Source organism: Malus sylvestris, chromosome 13 (assembly GCF_916048215.2).
Source record: "Malus sylvestris chromosome 13, drMalSylv7.2, whole genome shotgun sequence".
NCBI lineage: Eukaryota > Viridiplantae > Streptophyta > Magnoliopsida > Rosales > Rosaceae > Malus > Malus sylvestris.
The window spans coordinates 26,952,539-26,969,558 of NC_062272.1; the positions used below are offsets into that span (position 1 = coordinate 26,952,539).

At 38.8% G+C, this 17,020-nt stretch overlaps 1 protein-coding gene across 2 annotated transcripts; it reads right to left on the reverse strand.

Annotated features, from left to right (window-relative positions):
• Positions 1–3,767: 3,767 nt before the first annotated feature.
• On the reverse strand, positions 3,768–16,799 carry LOC126595799 (uncharacterized). Of its 2 annotated transcripts, XM_050262107.1 has the most exons (8): positions 16,651–16,799; positions 15,948–16,040; positions 15,350–15,478; positions 14,852–14,945; positions 14,596–14,711; positions 13,811–13,946; positions 12,694–12,769; positions 3,768–4,381 (listed from the first exon to the last, which is right to left on the reverse strand). In XM_050262107.1, exons 1-7 carry the CDS (start codon positions 16,663–16,665, stop codon positions 12,765–12,767), a joined length of 588 nt encoding a protein of 195 aa, XP_050118064.1. In that variant the 5' UTR covers positions 16,666–16,799; the 3' UTR covers positions 3,768–4,381; positions 12,694–12,764. The 2 variants fall into 2 exon arrangements, with proteins under 2 accessions (XP_050118064.1, XP_050118065.1); XM_050262108.1 differs by lacking the exons at positions 15,948–16,040; positions 16,651–16,799 and having other exon boundaries at positions 14,852–15,064; positions 15,350–15,672.
• Positions 16,800–17,020: the final 221 nt, after the last annotated feature.

Genomic DNA, 17,020 nt, shown 5'->3' on the forward strand with positions numbered 1-17,020 from the left:
CCCTAGCCTATAAATACATCCACCCTTCACCATAACAAGGGAGAGGAGAAAAGATCCATCAAAAGACACTACATTCACATCTCATAACTCCATACACTTACACTTTCATTCCTTAGCCGGGAGAACACAATCGACCCATCCACCCTTCACCATAACTCACATATATCCATCCACCACCATAATTTACCACTCATCCATCAAACCACACCTTGTGCCGCAACAAAGAGAAGAAGGAGAACCCTTGGACGTGCTTGCCATTCAAGTTGGATTGTTGGAGCGTTTTTAGGTGTTTTCATTCTTTTGTTTTCAATGTCTAAATTTGTTTATCTTTGCTTTGTGAGTATGAGGAACTAAACCCCCCTTAGCTAGAGGGGAATTCGAAACCATGTTCATGCTTGCAATATGATTTGATTACCTTGAGTTGTGATTTTATAAGTTGTGAATTCAATTTGTTTAACTGCTTGATTGATAACTTATTCATGTATGTTTATTAAGAGTGCACACTTAGTTTGCATGCATGAATATGATGCTGGAGTATAAGGGAGTTTCATCTAATAGTTACAAACTTATATTCACAAGTAGTGGAGGTCGCTTATAAACGATCGCATTAAATAAATTCTTGGCAGGAGTTTCATGCTCATCATAGTAACGAATGCCTCGTCAATACTTATAGTTTTCATAATGCTTAATGATCTTTGATTGTATCTTTATTGTGCTATTCACGTAAAGAACTTTTGAAGAATGCTTGAATTGTTGTATGCATTTTCCCATCAAATTCAATAACTTAAGGAGAACTTGAAGGTTAATTTAAGCGGACTTAATTAACCTGAGGTGTTGAGTTTCATGATTGATCGAAAGAACAACTGAAAATTAGTTTATGTGCAAGTATGTCATGTGTGGAGAAGAACCTCCTAGCTAGCCTTCCATCCATTCAATTTACTCAAATTCGTGCATATTTCATTAGTTCTTTAATTTACTTGTTTTGTTTTCAAATTCGTCAAAACCAAAACCTTCTTAACTTTAAAGTGTTTTATTAGTCAAAATCTGTTTTGATTTGTGTTTTTAGGTGTCCCAAAAGTGTGTTAGAGTCAAAATCTACCTAGTTTGTGTTTTTAGGCAGATTTGAGCGTTTTTAGCTTGTTTTGAGTCCTTTGAGTTTGTTTTAAGTTCTTTGAGTCTAGTTGTGTTTTTAACTTTGTTTATATGTTTTTAAGTCAGTTTAGAGGTTTTAGCAAGCCCTCCTAATCCCCGGTTTAGAACGATCCCAACTTGCATTTATACTACAATTTGACAACAAGAGGGTTTAATTTGTGTGTTAAGTTAATTTTCATATTAATGTTCCCCTCCATTGCCATGCACTTCCTCTATAAAAGGAAGTGTGTGTAACATAAATTGAGTTCATACTTGGATAGATCATTCACTCCCATTTCAACACAACCTTCATCCAAACACATCCATTCATCTTTACATCCATTCCTCCATACAAACAAACCTTCAAACACTCACCAACACCTTGTGCCGTAGCAAAGGAAAGGAAGGAAAGTGCTTGGACGTGCTTATTGTCCAACTTGGATCGTTGGAGCGTTTAGGTGTTTTCTTTCTTTTGTTTCTAATGTTTAAATTCATTTCCTTTCGTTTTGTTGTAAATATGAGTGGCTAAACCCCTCTTAGCTAGGGGTGACTTCAAAGCCATGATTATGTGTGCAATATAATTTGATAAATTCCAGTTATGAACTCTTGAATCATGAATGCAATTGGCTTAACTATTTGATTGATAACTTATTTGTATTTGTTAATTAAGGGTCGACACTTAATTGGCATGCATAAATTCGTTGCTAGAATATAAGGAAGTTTCACATAATCGGTACAAACTTATATTCACATGTAGTGAAGGTCGCTTATAAACGATTGCGTTAAGTTCAATTCGTAGCATAAGTGACATGATGTCATAGTTGCAAGTGCTTTGTCAATGCTTATGATTTTCATTAAACATAATGATCTTTGATTGTATCTCTATTATGATGTCATGTAGGGAACTTTTGAAGAATGTTTTGGGTTATCGAATGATGTCATCCAATCCAATAAAACAAGGAAAATCTTAGAGTTAACTAGTGATGTCACGATTAATTTGGAGCATTGTCGTTCATAATTCAATGAAGTAGTAACTGGAAATCGAGTTATTTGCATACATGTCATGTGTGGAGAAAAAGCCTCTAGCTATCCCATCCATCATCTTATTTCTCAAATTTGTTTTACAATTTGTTTAGCTTTTCATACTTGTTTGTTTGTTTCAACTTCGTCCAAAACTCAATCCCCTTTACTTTAGTGTGTCTAATTAGGTAGAATATGTTTTAATTTATGTTTTTAAATGTTTTGATTCAAGTAAAAGTCAATTTTCGTCCAAAGTCATTCCTAGTGTCTAGTTTAAGTTTATTTAGTTGTTTTAAGCTGTTTTGAGTATTTTAAGTTTTCTTTGAGTCTTGTGAGTCTTGTTAAGTGGTTTTAAGTTTAGTTTTATGTTTTTGAGTCAGTTTAGAGGTTATTAGCAAGCCCTCCTAATCCCCGGTCCAGAACGATCCCTACTTATACTTGTACTACAATTGTCAAAAGAGGGTTAAATTTGTGTGTTAAGATAATTTTCGCATCATGAAGTCAAGCAAATCCAATCCCAAGAGAACTTTGCCAACCTCTTCACGAAGTCACTTCTGAACTCTACTTCTAAAAGCATATCCAAAGAATTGGTATGCATAAATTGTTTGATTTGCAATGCTTGTAGTTCTCATTTGGAAGTTTTGTCGAACTCAAGGGGAGTATCCAGAAGTATGCTCGTTTGACTTTAATATACTATTTTTTCCTTACATTATGAGCATTTTTTCCACTGGGTTATTTCTACCTGACGAGGTTTTAATGAGGCACCTATACTAAACTTATCATACCCTTATGTGCATTCTACTTACGTCCTAAATGCGTTTAGTTTTAACTTAATGCATCTTTTCACCTTTCTCCTTAGACTATGGGGTTTTTATCCCACCTTGGGTTTTACCATAACCAAGTTTTGTAAGTTTTACTTCTTATGCATTCTTCAATTTATTTTTAGACTCGCATGCCCTCATTGTGCAGACTAGACGAGATGACTTCATTACCTGCTTCTACATCATACATGATATGATGCAACCACTACTTGAATATTTACACTCATGGAGAGTGTTATTAATTATAGCACATGTGATTGTGCAAATCATCAGTACATTGTATGTAGCATTCTAGAAGATCTTATCCCTTTATGAATGTATTACTTGCAAGACAAGGAATCCTATTCAATTTACTATAAAGTAAGACAAAAAAATTCCTCATCTTTTTTGTCTCTCTTTGCTACACTCTCTCTCCCTCCAGTAAAATAAGTTACAATACTAAGTAAATTAATGAAAGTACTTTCTACCTTTCGAGTGATTGGGCCTTAGCTCAGGGAAAATTTCACGTGTCACTGTTGCATATCCAACAAGATATGAAAGTTTTTTTTTTCTTTACCACTTGACCATAGTACTAAGTGGCAACAAGATATGAAAGTTTATTAGGTTCGTCGCAGAGTTCGAGAGCCTCCATCTGTCCAACTTTTTTCAGTCTCACATCTTATGCCCTTATGTATTCTCCTTAAATGCGGGCCCATTAGAATCATATAATTTGTAGATTGAACCGTTTTGGAGGCTCAAAGTCAAAAGTTGGTATCCTTGTCTCCCACAAAAAATAAACAAAAAGTTGCCCAAATATTAAAAATGGCAAGAAATTCATTGACCACAATTAAAACAATGTGCATAAATATGATTAGTTGGGGGTGGGATGGGATTATTATTATACTAACAAAAGAAGAATAACAAGAATAATTGATTGCTTTACAAATCTAATGAATTATGACCATACAATGAGGACAAACAGAATTCTTCAATTTGCCAGACAAATTGATTGATAGAGATTATTGTCCTAAACTTTTAACAATCAAAGGTTTATGATCACTAGTTTGGTATGGTATATACTCAACTCAAACATTAAAATGCTCTTCTTTTTTTGAAACGTACATTTGCTTCGAGCCTCTCGTCTTTCGCCAATTTCAGACAAATTCCGTCAACCATGCGTTTTAGACAACTCCGTCAGCCATCCATTTTAGACAATTCGTGTTTCACCAGTTTGAGGCCACAATAACACCAAGTTAAAAACTGAAGGGACAATACCTCGTTGCATATCCTTGAGAAGTCCAACAATGGGGAGGGCAGGCCGTAGTAGAAAATATCACGATTCTTTGAGAACCATGTACCCCACAGCATGTGAGTGGTCCAGTTGGATATGGAGCTGCCATCAGTAAATTCATTTTGAGCAGCACCGCAATCTGCATGAGGACAAAGTACTAATTAAATCTAAGAGCACAAGTGTTCAGACATTATTCAACCATAATGCAATGGCCTTTCAGAGATCATTTATAGAAAGCATTAATGACTGGAACGTAATACAACAACAACAACAACAACAACAACAAAGCCCTTTCCCATTAAGTGGGGTCGGCTATATGAATCCTAGAACGCTATTGTGCGCGGTTTTGTGTCATATCCTCCGTTAGATCCAAGTACTCTAAGTCTTTTCTTAAGGTCTCTTCCAAAGTTTTCCTAGGTCTACCTCTACCCCTTCGGCCCTGAACCTCTATTCCGTAGTCCCATCTTCGAACCGGAGCGTCAGTAGGCCTTCTTTGTACATGTACAAACCCATTTTGTGTACGTGTTGATGCTTCACCGCCCAACATTCTGTGCCATACAGCATCGCTGGCCTTATTGCCGTCTTATAAAATTTTCCCTTGAGCTTTAGTGGCCTACGACGGTTACACAACACGCCGGAAGCACTCTTCCAGTTCATCCATCCAGCTTGTATTCTATGGTTGAGATCTCCATCTAATTCTCCGTTCTTTTGCAAGATAGATCATAGGTAGCGAAAACGGTCGCTCTTTGGTATTTCCTGATCTCCGATCCTCACCCCTAACTCATTTTGGCCTTCATTTGCAATGAACTTGCACTCCATATATTTTGTCTTTGATCGGCTTAGGTGAAGACCTTTAGATTCCAACACTTCTCTCCAAAAGTTAAGCTTCGCATTTACCCCTCCTGAGTTTCATCTATCAACACTATATCGTCTGCAAAAAGCATACACCAAGGAATATCATCTTGAATATGTCCTGTTAACTCATCCATTACCAACGCAAAAAGGTAAGGACTTAAGGATTGTTGATGCACAAAATCAGTGAAGACTTTGGTACAACAGAGAGTATTAAGTTTGTGATCTTCGCTAGATTGTTCTGGTCATTAGTGTGGATAAGTATGTAAATGGATAGAGACAGGAAAGCAAACACAAGATGTACGTGGTTCACCCAGATTGGCTACGTCCACGGAGTAGAGGAGTTCTCATTAATTGTGAAGGGTTTACGCAAGTACATAGGTTCAAGCTCTCCTTTAGTGAGTACAAGTGAATGATTTAGTACAAATGACATAGGTGCAGGCTCTCGTCTTCACTTGCCTTAACTGTCTCATAGGTAGATATGGCATCTTCTCTGGAAGTACGCTTCCTCCATCCAGGGGTGGTATCTTTAACTGGTGGAGATGCACAAGGTAATGTATCAATTTCACTTGAAGCTTACTTGTAGTTTCAGGCTTGGTCAAGCGCGATACAAACCATGTAGTAGAAGTACCCCAAGTCGCCGAGCTAGGGGATCTGCTGAAAGAGGTGACAAACAAGGTAAGCAATCAGAGCTCCAAGCAATCAGTCCCATATCAGAAGTTTGATTTCGAGTTCCAGCTGATTGTTCTCATTCTCCCTATCTTGCAGGCAGCATGAAGGATAAATAGAAGAAAAGGAGAATAGATTATATGAGATACTTTTGCTTTTGAAGAAGTAACTTTCCACAAGCTTATTCTTGAACTGGGCTGGAGGATTTTCTGGTTTCCTCCAGAGTATAAGGCCGACTGAAGAATTTGAGGGTCAAAACACGTACATCAAATCTAGAGTACGTTCGACCCTGCTGATATGGGATACTTTTGCTGTTGACAAAGTAGTGGATGTATCGGCACGTGTTCTGTTATACTTGTCTCCACATGCTTCCTTGTATCCTTCTCACTTTCCCTATTTGTTCCTCAGGCAGATGTGGTATCTTCTCTGGAAGCATAAGATGTTGAAGATGGGTACTCGAGAGCAATGCCAGGTAAGTAATCAGGTAAGGGGTTCCAGGCAGTCAGTTCCTGACTGGAAGCTTGATTCCAAGTGCTGACTGATTGCTCTTTTTCTCCTTGTCTTGCAGGTAAGAACAAGGCCAAAGGAAAAGACAGAGAAAAAGCATGATATAGGATACTCTTGCTTTTAACCCTGATGATATGAGATATTCTTGCTCTGGTGTAGCTTGTTTGCACATGTATTATCGGGGGGAAAGAAAGCTGAGTATTTCGAGAGGCTTCGTTGGGAGTGCCCTCTCAGATATGAGGAAGGGTTGAGCATTTTTGCAGGTCTGCCTGTCCGTTGAGGATAGAGGTCGACATATATAGGAGTTTCCCTAACAAGTAGTGATGCTATTCCTTTACCCTGCTTGATCATAGCACGGTAGTGGAAGCTGCCAGCTTCACGTGTGTCAGAGCACTTTGAAAAAGTGGTATGTGGTATCTGGAAAGCTGATGTTGCGTGTGAAGATTACAGACAAGCTTTATCCAAGGAGATCTGGCTCTCGAAGTTGAGAAAGCGGTGCCTTTTCGGTTTTCGTACAAGCAATCATGTCGGAGATCTGGCTCTCGAGATTCGGAAAACGGTGCCTCTTCGATTTTTGAGAGAGCAATCCTGCTGGGAGTCTAGCTCTCGAGATTCGGAGAGCGGTGTCTATTCGATTTTTGAGAAAGTAATCATGTTGGGAGTCTGGCTCTCGAGATTCGGAAGACGATGCCTCTTCGATTTTGGAGCAAGCAATCTTGTTGTGAGTGTTTTCTCGAATGTTAGTAAAGGTTGGGCATGTTTGCTAGTCTACCTTGTCACAGAGCACAGAGGTTGACACACAAGGACTTTCCAATTATCCAGCAGCGGTGCTGTTCCTTTACCCTTGTAGGTAATAATATGGTAGCTAGACCTTCAAAATTTATGTATCTAAACTTTGTTAGTGCTGTTTCTTTGCTATTCTTTTACCCTTCTTGGTCATAGCGATGTAGTGGGAGCTGCAAGCTTCACGTGTCTAAACTTTGTCAGAGATCTTTGGCAAAGTTATCTATGGTACCCATGAGCTGATGGTGCGTGTGGAAAGTGGATGATTGAACAATAAGATTCACGTGCTTTCTACTTCACCAGAAATCTTCAACAGAATGCCCGTAATTTCAGCAAAGCTGAGTGTGCATGTGACAGGTGCTAACAAGGCTGAAAAAAGCAGGTGCCTCTTCGATTTCTGAGATCGGCCCTCGTGGTCTCTGAGCAGCCCAGCTTTTGAGAAAGCAAGCGCCTCTTCGATTTCTGAGATCGGCCTTCGTGGTCTTTGAGCAGCCCAGCTTTTGAGAAAGCAAACGCCTCTTCGATTTCTGAGATCGGCCCTCGTGGTCTCTGAGCAGCCCAGCTTTTGAGAAAGCAAACGCCTTTTCGATTTCTGGGCAAGCGCCTCTTCGATTTCTGAAGCTCCGTCGAGTGCAGATTTTTATAGAGGCTGGCATTAAGTTCCAAAGCACACTTGAATCTTCATCAGTAGAAGCTCCCTTCTTGCACTTCTAAGATCTTGATTTGTCCGACCTCTTCTCTCTTCAACACCTTTGAAAATGTCTGGCCCCTCCGACCGTCGTTTTGACTTGAACCTCGTTGAAGAGGCAGCCACGCCTTATCCAGACAACATATGGCGCCCATCCTTCTTATCCCCTACTGGTCCGCTTACCGTTAGGGATTCCGTGATGAAGAATGATATGACTGCTGCGGTGGTGGCCAGGAACCTTCTCACTCCCAAAGATAACAGACTACTTTCCAAACGGTCTGATGAGTTGGCTGTTAAGAATTCTCTGGCTCTAAGTGTTCAGTGTGCAGGTTCTGTGTCTAATATGGCCTAGCGCCTATTTGCTCGAACCCGCCTAGTTGAATCATTGGCGGCTGAAGTGATGAGTCTCAAACAAGAGATTAGAAGGCTCAAGCATGAGAACAAACAGTTGCACCGGCTCGCACATGACTATGCTACAAACATGAAGACGAAGCTTGACCAGATGAAGGAATTTGATGGTCAGGTTTTACTTGATCATCAGCGGTTTGTGGGTTTGTTCCAAAGGCATTTATTGCCTTCGTCTTCTGGGGTTGTACCGCGTACTGAAGCTCCAAATGATCAACCTTCGATGCCTCCTCCTTCTAGGGTTCTGTCCAGTACTGAGGCTCCGAATGATCCCCCTCCGGTGCCTTCTCTTTCTAGAGCTCTACCGACTGCTGAGACTTCTCCTAAGCAACATTTGTGAAGGCTCCCTATTGTTTGTTTATTTTGACTCATGTATATGTACATATTTATAACTTATCGGAGATATCAATAAATAAGTTTTGCTTCATTTTAACGTATTGTGTTAAATACACCAAAGCATTCTTCACTGAGTGGGGTCAGCTATATGAATCTTAGAACGCCATTGTGCTCGGTCCTGTATCATGTCATCCGTTAGATCCAAATACTCTAAGTCTTTTCTTAGAGTCTCTTCCAAAGATTTCCTAGGTCTTCCTCTACCTCTCCGGCCCTGGACCTCTGTCCCGTAGTCGCATCTTCTAACCGGAGCATCAGTAGGCCTTCTTTGCACATGTCCAAACCACCGTAACCGATTTTCTCTCAATTTTCCTACAATTTCGGCTACTCCTACTTTACCTCGGATATCCTCATTCCTAATTTTATCCTTTCTCGTGTGCCCACACATCCAACGAAGCATCCTCATCTCCGCTACAACCATTTTGTGTACGTGTTGATGCTTCACCGCCCAACATTCTGTGTCATACAGCATCGCCGGCCTTATTGATGTCCTATAAAATTTTCTCTTGAGCTTCAGTGGCATACGGCGGTCACACAACATGCCGGATGCACTCTTCCACTTCATCCATCCAGCTTGTATTCTATGGTTGAGATCTCCATCTAATTCTCCGTTCTTTTGCAAGATAGATCCTAAGTAGCGAAAACGATCGCTCTTTGGTATTTCCTGATCTCCGATCCTCACCCCTAACTCATTTTGGCCTCCATTTGCACTGAACTTGCACTCCATATATTCTGTCTTTGATCGGCTTAGGCGAAGACCTTTAGATTCCAACACTTCTCTCCAAAGGTTAAGCTTCGCATTTACCCCTTCCTGAGTTTCATCTATCAACACTATATCATCTGCGAAAAGCATACACCAAGGAATATCATCTTGAATATGTCCTGTTAACTCATCCATTACCAACGCAAAAAGGTAAGGACTTAAGGATGAGCCTTGATGTAATCCTACAGTTATGGGGAAGCTTTCGGTTTGTCCTTCATGAGTTCTTACGACAGTCTTTGCTCCTTCATACATATCCTTTATAGCTTGAATATATGCTACTCGTACTCCTTTCTTCTCTAAAATCTTCCAAAGAATGTCTCTTGGGACCCTATCATACGCTTTTTCCAAATCTATAAAGACCATGTGTAAATCCTTTTTCCCATCTCTATATCTTTCCATCAATCATCGTAAGAGATAGATTGCCTCCATGGTTGAGCGCCCTGACATGAACCCGAATTGGTTGTCCGAAACCCGTGTCTTTTGCCTCAATCTATGCTTAATGACTCTCTCCCAGAGCTTCATTGTATGGCTCATTAGCTTAATACCCCTATAGTTCATGCAATTTTGTACGTCGCCCTTATTCTTGTAGATAGGCACCAAAGTGCTCTTTCGCCACTCAGTTGGCATCTTCTTCGTTTTCAAAATCCTATTGAAAAGGTCAATGAGCCATGCTATACCTGTCTCTCCCAAGACTTTCCACACTTCGATCGGTATATCATCTGGGCCCACTGCTTTTCTATGCTTCATCTTCTTCAAAGCTACAACCACTTCTTCCTTCCTGATTCGACGATAAAAGGAGTAATTTCTACACTCTTCTGAGTTACTCAACTCCCCTAAAGAAGTACTCCTTTCATGTCCTTCATTGAAAAGATTATGAAAATAACCTCTCCATCTGTCTTTGACCGCATTCTCTGTAGCAAGAACCTTTCCATCCTCATCCTTGATGCACCTCACTTGGTTTAGGTCCCTTGTCTTCTTTTCCCTTACTCTAGCTAGTTTATAAATATCCAACTCTCCTTCTTTGGTATCTAGTCGCTTATACATGTCGTCATAAGCCGCTAACTTAGCTTCTCTAACAGCTTTCTTCGCCTCTTGCTTCGCTCTTCTATACCTTACACCATTTTCATCGGTCCTGTCCTTGTATAAGGCTTTACAACATTCCTTCTTAGCCTTCACCTTTGTTTGTACCTCCTCATTCCACCACCAAGATTCCTTTTGGTGTGGGGCAAAGCCCTTGGACTCTCCTAATACCTCTTTCGCTACTTTTTGGATACAACTAGCCATGGAATCCCACATTTGGCTAGCTTCCCCCTCTCTATCCCACCCACACTGGGTGATTACTTTCTCTTTGAAAATGGCTTGTTTTTCTCCTTTTAGATTCCACCATCTAGTCCTTGGGCACTTCCAAGTCTTGTTCTTTTTTCTCACTCTTTTGATATGTACATCCATCACCAACAAGCGATGTTGATTAGCCAAGCTCTCTCCCGGTATAACTTTGCAATCCTTACAAGTTATACGATCCCCTTTCCTCATTAGAAGAAAATCTATTTGTGTTTTTGACGACCCACTTTTGTAGATGATCATATGTTCTTCTCTCTTCTTAAAGAAGGTGTTGGCTAAGAAGAGATCATATGCCATTGCAAAATCCAAGATAGCTTCCCCATCCTCGTTTCTCTCCCCAAAACCATGACCACCATGAAAACCTCTATAGTTGCCTGTCTCCCTGCCCACGTGTCCATTTAAATCTCCTACTATAAATAACTTCTCCGTCTGGGCAATTCCTTGCACCAAGTCTCCAAGGTCTTCCCAAAATTTCTCCTTCGAACTCGTATCCAACCCTACTTGAGGTGCGTACGCACTAATGACATTGATGAGTTCTTGTCCTATTACAATCTTGATTGCCATGATTCTATCTCCTACCCTCTTGACATCTACAACATCTTGTGTCAAGGTCTTGTCCACGATGATGCCAATACTGTTTCTCGTTCTACTTGTGTCCGAATACCAAAGTTTAAACCCTGAGTTTTCTAGATCCTTTGCCTTAAGACCAACCCACTTAGTTTCTTGTAGGCACATAATATTTATCCTTCTCCTCACCATAACTTCCACTACTTCCATAGATGTTTCTGTTAAGGTTCCTATATTCCACGTTCCTAAACGCATTCTACTCTCTTGAACTCTACCCTTCTGTCCTAGCTTCTTCACCCTCCCCCGTCCAATAGGATCAAAGTACTTCTTTTGTGTGTCCTGTGTAAAGTTGATAGGAGCATATGCTCCCAAACAACTTTGAGTGGAGTCGTTCGAAAAGAAGTTTCTATGGCCCCCTTGCTCATTTAACACTGCATCCGGGTGCCGATGGAGATACAGCGACCCTTGCTCACTTATCACTGTGCTCGGGCCACACAGCACGCCACTTACGGGTGACGCCCTAGCTTTAGCGCGATTTCGTTCTGGATTCATTTTCATAAGGATTCGACGTAACTGTTGAGTGCCGGCTGTCGACTACCTGACGCCCTCCCCCTCCTCCTTTACCCGGGCTTGGGACCGGCAATGTAAGATAAACTTACACAGGCGGAGTTAATTACTGGAACGTTATAGAGTAAAAAAAATTACCTAGTGGAATAACAATCATATGGGTTCTCTCTTTGTGGTGCAAAGCCGTAGAAGGTAACTAGATGACAACTGGAGAAATTTCCATAACGTAACACTGTAAGACAGCATTCTTGTCCTGCACTGCATGATCTTGATAGACAGGATTTCAAGGTAGATAATACAAGGCCATTATTTCCTGGTGGCATTTAAGTCTTTAAAATAAACAATCTGTCTAGGACTGTGGCAACCAATTCACAAAAGCATATTGGCTAGATGGTTATAATCAGTTGCCGGTAGCGATCCTTTCCATGGATATCAACCAACAAGTGATTCAGTTTCCAACTTCAAACAACTTAAGATTTAGGTTTCTCAGCAGCGAATGCAACAACAGGATAACTCAAGAAAGAAAACAAACAAAACTAGTCCTACTTATAAGTTGGAAAGACAACAAACAAGCAGCATTGCCAGCAGACAAGAATGTGAACTTCAACATTCCCCAAGTAAACAGACAACAAAGATGAGTTAATTAAAGTGCGGCCACTGAACAGTGTACCAGGTTTTTAGAACCCAAGTAGATTACAAATAGTGACTATAAAAAATGTACACTAAATGAGGTGATTTTTGTTGGACAGGGCTGAATATCATTGTCAGCCTGATCTCCCATTTACAAGTGACCACCCATTCTTACATGCATGAATCATGCAACAGTATGGACAATTTTTTTGTCTATAACTGAAAAAAGAGGTCATAAATGTCAAAAAAGGTAATCTAATAACAATACATTGAAACGTCTAATAACCTGTTTTGCTCGTGTTATCTCATCCAACAGCACAGTTCCAACCAAAACCATCATCACGTTGGCTCCAAAACTCAACCTTGCAGCATTTAGGGAAGAATGATTAAGAAATAAAGGAAAAGATAAATTAAAACAAACAAATCACTGTAATAATATCAGAAATGGTCCTCCAATACACCAAATATGCATACTTATTTTATATGGTGTAATACTAAATAACTTCACCTAATTCTTTATCTATACAAATAAAAATAGACAAGAATATTTTTCTGCACAACACCCCACCGCAATTCTTCAAACTTCCAAGAAACTAAAACCAACAGTTTCCCTCTGTGGTCTGCACCTTATTGCAAGTCCACCTTAGTTGAAAGCTTTTAAGATTCAAATATGTGACAATAAGAAATTTGTAGTTTTATGAAACATCATTTTCCTGGCATCTTTTTTTTTCCTCATGTACAAATCTATCTAGCAAAAAGTCCACTGCAAAGAGCATGATTGCCATCTTAGGCTTATTCTAACTGAATTGCCAACAGTGATGATTTTTATTATCCTTTACAACCACAGAAACCACAGGACAAAAGGTGTGTCTTCGCATTACAATTAAGCAGAAAAGATAAAACAGACATACGATAGCACAACCACAAACTTTCCCAATATTTGGGTCTCATGCTTGACAAACTCATTTGCCTAATTTTTCCGGCATTTCTAGATAGTATTACTCTTACTGAACAATTAAACATAAAAAATTGACCATAGAGAATCATAGATTTGTAAGAACTTTTATCCAAAAAATGGAACACAGCTTCATGGCTATTAGGTAGCTATCTTTTCTAAGTCACATATATGTTGTCTGAATTTATTTTCATAGCATGAGTTTATCATTTATTACCACATATACTAACACTGAGCAGCTTATGAATAAACAACTTCCTTGAAAACATAATGGATAAGTTCCATGTTTGACCTAACATCAAATTATTACTATCTACATAAAGAAATATTATACTTTTACAGAGAATAATAAAAGCAAACTAGAATTTCATATAAGCGGAATTTTATAGTTGCACAAAGTTACATAATAGATTTAATAGGAAAACAAAGTCACAAGCAGTCAAAATACCAGTATTAAAATCTTCAGGAAGTGTGTCAAAGTACATCTTGTATTTTGAATCACAATTGCGCCTCTCCTTCATGCCCCACAACAACAACATTGTCTCAGGAGGAGTAATGCCTTCAAACTTCTCTAATACATGATACTGCAGTAAAAAAAAGAGGTAATATATTGGACCACATTTCTTGTTCATAATGCCCCTCAATATGTATTGGACCCAACAGACCTAAAACCTACTCTAGCTCGGAGCATCATTACCTCAGCAAGAACAAGGGAAACAGTACAGTTGCATCACTATGCTTATATATCAAGACATACAAGAGAGAGAGAGAGAGCAGCATCAGACTAGTCTAGACGGAAATCTGACAACAAAAATGTTGTATACAGGGGACAAGGATTCATATTAGGCACTATAGAGAGTAGCCTATTTATGCTTACAAGATGAGTAAAGTTGGATCACGACTGTGATAAAGATCAATTTTCTCAATGGCTGAATTGGTAACTTAATGTGGCTTGGGAAAACAAACTCCACATGTGGGAAGAGTGATGCTCAAACTCCACATGTGGTAGGTAAACATATGTTTATAAAAATTGATCATCATCCACATCTAGAGCCATTTATTACTTTCATATTAGAGCAGTACACCTCTTGCTAGATGTGGAGTCAATGTAGGTTCACTTTAATTTTTCTGTTTCCCCTAATATATTTTCAGAAGCCTCTTAACTAAACCCAGAGGTAACAAATGCTGACAAATTAAAAGTATTAAAAACGTTTCTCAAGCGGTAAAACATACCATATCAGCTTGCACAAGCTCCTCAGAAACTATTAAAGACATTGGGATCTCCAGAGCAGTATCTCCAACTTTCAGATTGTCTGCAGCTATGGCTCCTCTGCCAGCCCCTTCCACATCTATTATGATGAATGAAGAACAAAAGACATCATATATTCAAGGCTAGTTTCCTTCTCTTGTGCAGGAAAACCCCCTCAAAAGGAGAAAGAATAAACAATCATACCAGCAGAAATCACAGCAGTGAAAAGTTAAGACTTACAAGCGATCTGCAACCTTGTTTTAACACCACTGTTCTCACACCTTCGTAACAGATGCTTTTGTTTATCAGAGTTGTAGCCTTCTACAATTGCAGTCTTCGAATTGTGCTCGTCAGAAGACCAACAAATCATATCAACAATAGCATTGTGTAGTTCTTGCAGGACACTCTTTTGCATGCCTGCGCCTCATTAAAGCCCATTGTTTCATCATTGGTCTGCTAATCATATATGTGATCTAGGTACTATCAGGCAGTTGTAATTTCTAAAGTCATCTGTCTACCCTTATGTGCCTAAAAAGTCCAAGAAGTTATCAGAATGAGTTTGAAGGATCTCAAGATGGATTCATCAAGCATCAAAATGGACAAAATTTCTAGGCCTCATATTTCCGAAGATAAAAACAATTCTGTTTTGTTCTAGTTGTACAATATATTCCAGTAATAGACTCTGGGCATCCTTCAGACTAACGACCATTTGATTTAAAGAGCATGGTGACAGACTACCTCAGTTGATTCTATGATTGTTGCTATCTGAAGCATTACTTCCAAAGAGGTACTCAGCCAATCAGGATCTGAAGACCTTTTAACATGGATTTGCTGCCTGGTATTAAATCTCTTATCTTGTAGCAATTTCTGCCAGAAAATGAGAAGAAAAAAAACAATTGTTAAAAGGATGATGGTAGAAACAACTCAGCTAGCTCATCATAAGCACAAAAAAACCACCAGACACTAATTAGTACGCAAGAACAAGAAAGATAACTAGCAACGGAAACGAAAATTTTTACAAATTGTAAAATGGATATATTGACGGTTGTTGATTGTTTAGTTTTAACCCTATTTTAGAAACTGCCTAAATGAAAAAGATTCTGAGATAAAATAATGCACAGTGATTAGTTTGGCATTTCTTACTTTACTTAACATTGTGCCTCCAAAGATTCACAAATACGTCCTACATTTAAGACTGAGAACCAGAATCTCATTGACGAAAAGGGTCATTTGACAGTTTCTCTACTGTGCGTACCATTCCATTCTAACATTTCTATTATTAACGCTCATTACGACTTGGTATGAGTCAGTCAAAAATATATTTGTTGTTCCTCACCTTCTTTTTATCAAAAAGTGGGTCACTTTCAGATAGCTCCAGGACAATTGAGCAGTCTTTATCCAACTCCATGGAATCAAAAGATGACGACGGCTGCAAATAACAAATAAAGCATCCAAAACCATTTATCCCTTAGATGATCAAAATAAAAAAGAACAAGAAATGCATACATAATTAAGTTTCACTAGTTTACACATCCATCAAAAACCCAATGACGAAACGCACACATTTTGTTCAATATATATATCCAACCTAGAAGCAAAGCACATTTTTCACCTAACTTACATGAAATTGTGGTATATTAAAGCTACAAAAGAGAAACCCACCAATAAAAACAGTAAAGAACACAAACCCAACAGAGCTACAAGTTTACTATATCAAATTGTGTGTATCTAATGTACAAAAAAAAAGAAAAAAAAGAAGCCCTAAACAGGGTTTTGTCTGTTTGGTTGCTGGGAAATTGTCAGACATAAAACAAATCCAAGAATTTCAGAATGCGCACAAGGAAAGTGAAATTTCAACAACGTAAAAGAAAGCAGTAAGGTTGGAGGATTCTAAAATCTTTTAGTTGACTACATCTAGATTTGAATGGATTCTAAAATTCTTTAAAATATTTTAATTGACTAATCTTTTACAATACTCTCAAATCTGAATTTGACTACAACCAACGGAATGAAATAGTAGTAAAATAGTAAGGGTTTACTTTATTGGTCGCCATTGGAGTGCAGATTCAAGCAGAAGTCCTCGCAAGTCAAATTGGAAAGATCATGTACAAGTCCGTAACAGTAGCGAGAATGGAGTAGAGATGAGGAGACGAAAGAGTTTGGGCGGCCAGAGTGGGTGAGGAATTTGGGAGGGCTACAGAGAAAATATTCTATCCAAGCATCTTATTTTTAATTTTCACACCCATCTACGTTTAGACGAAAAAATTTAATATTACTAAAGAATTTAAAAATGACGAGATTTTATTTTTTAGAATTTGTAAATTTTCTTGTTTGGTTAACCTAAAAGAACAATGGAATTGAATACAGAATTTGTTATTTTTAAACTCTCAATCATAGAAATTGAGAAAT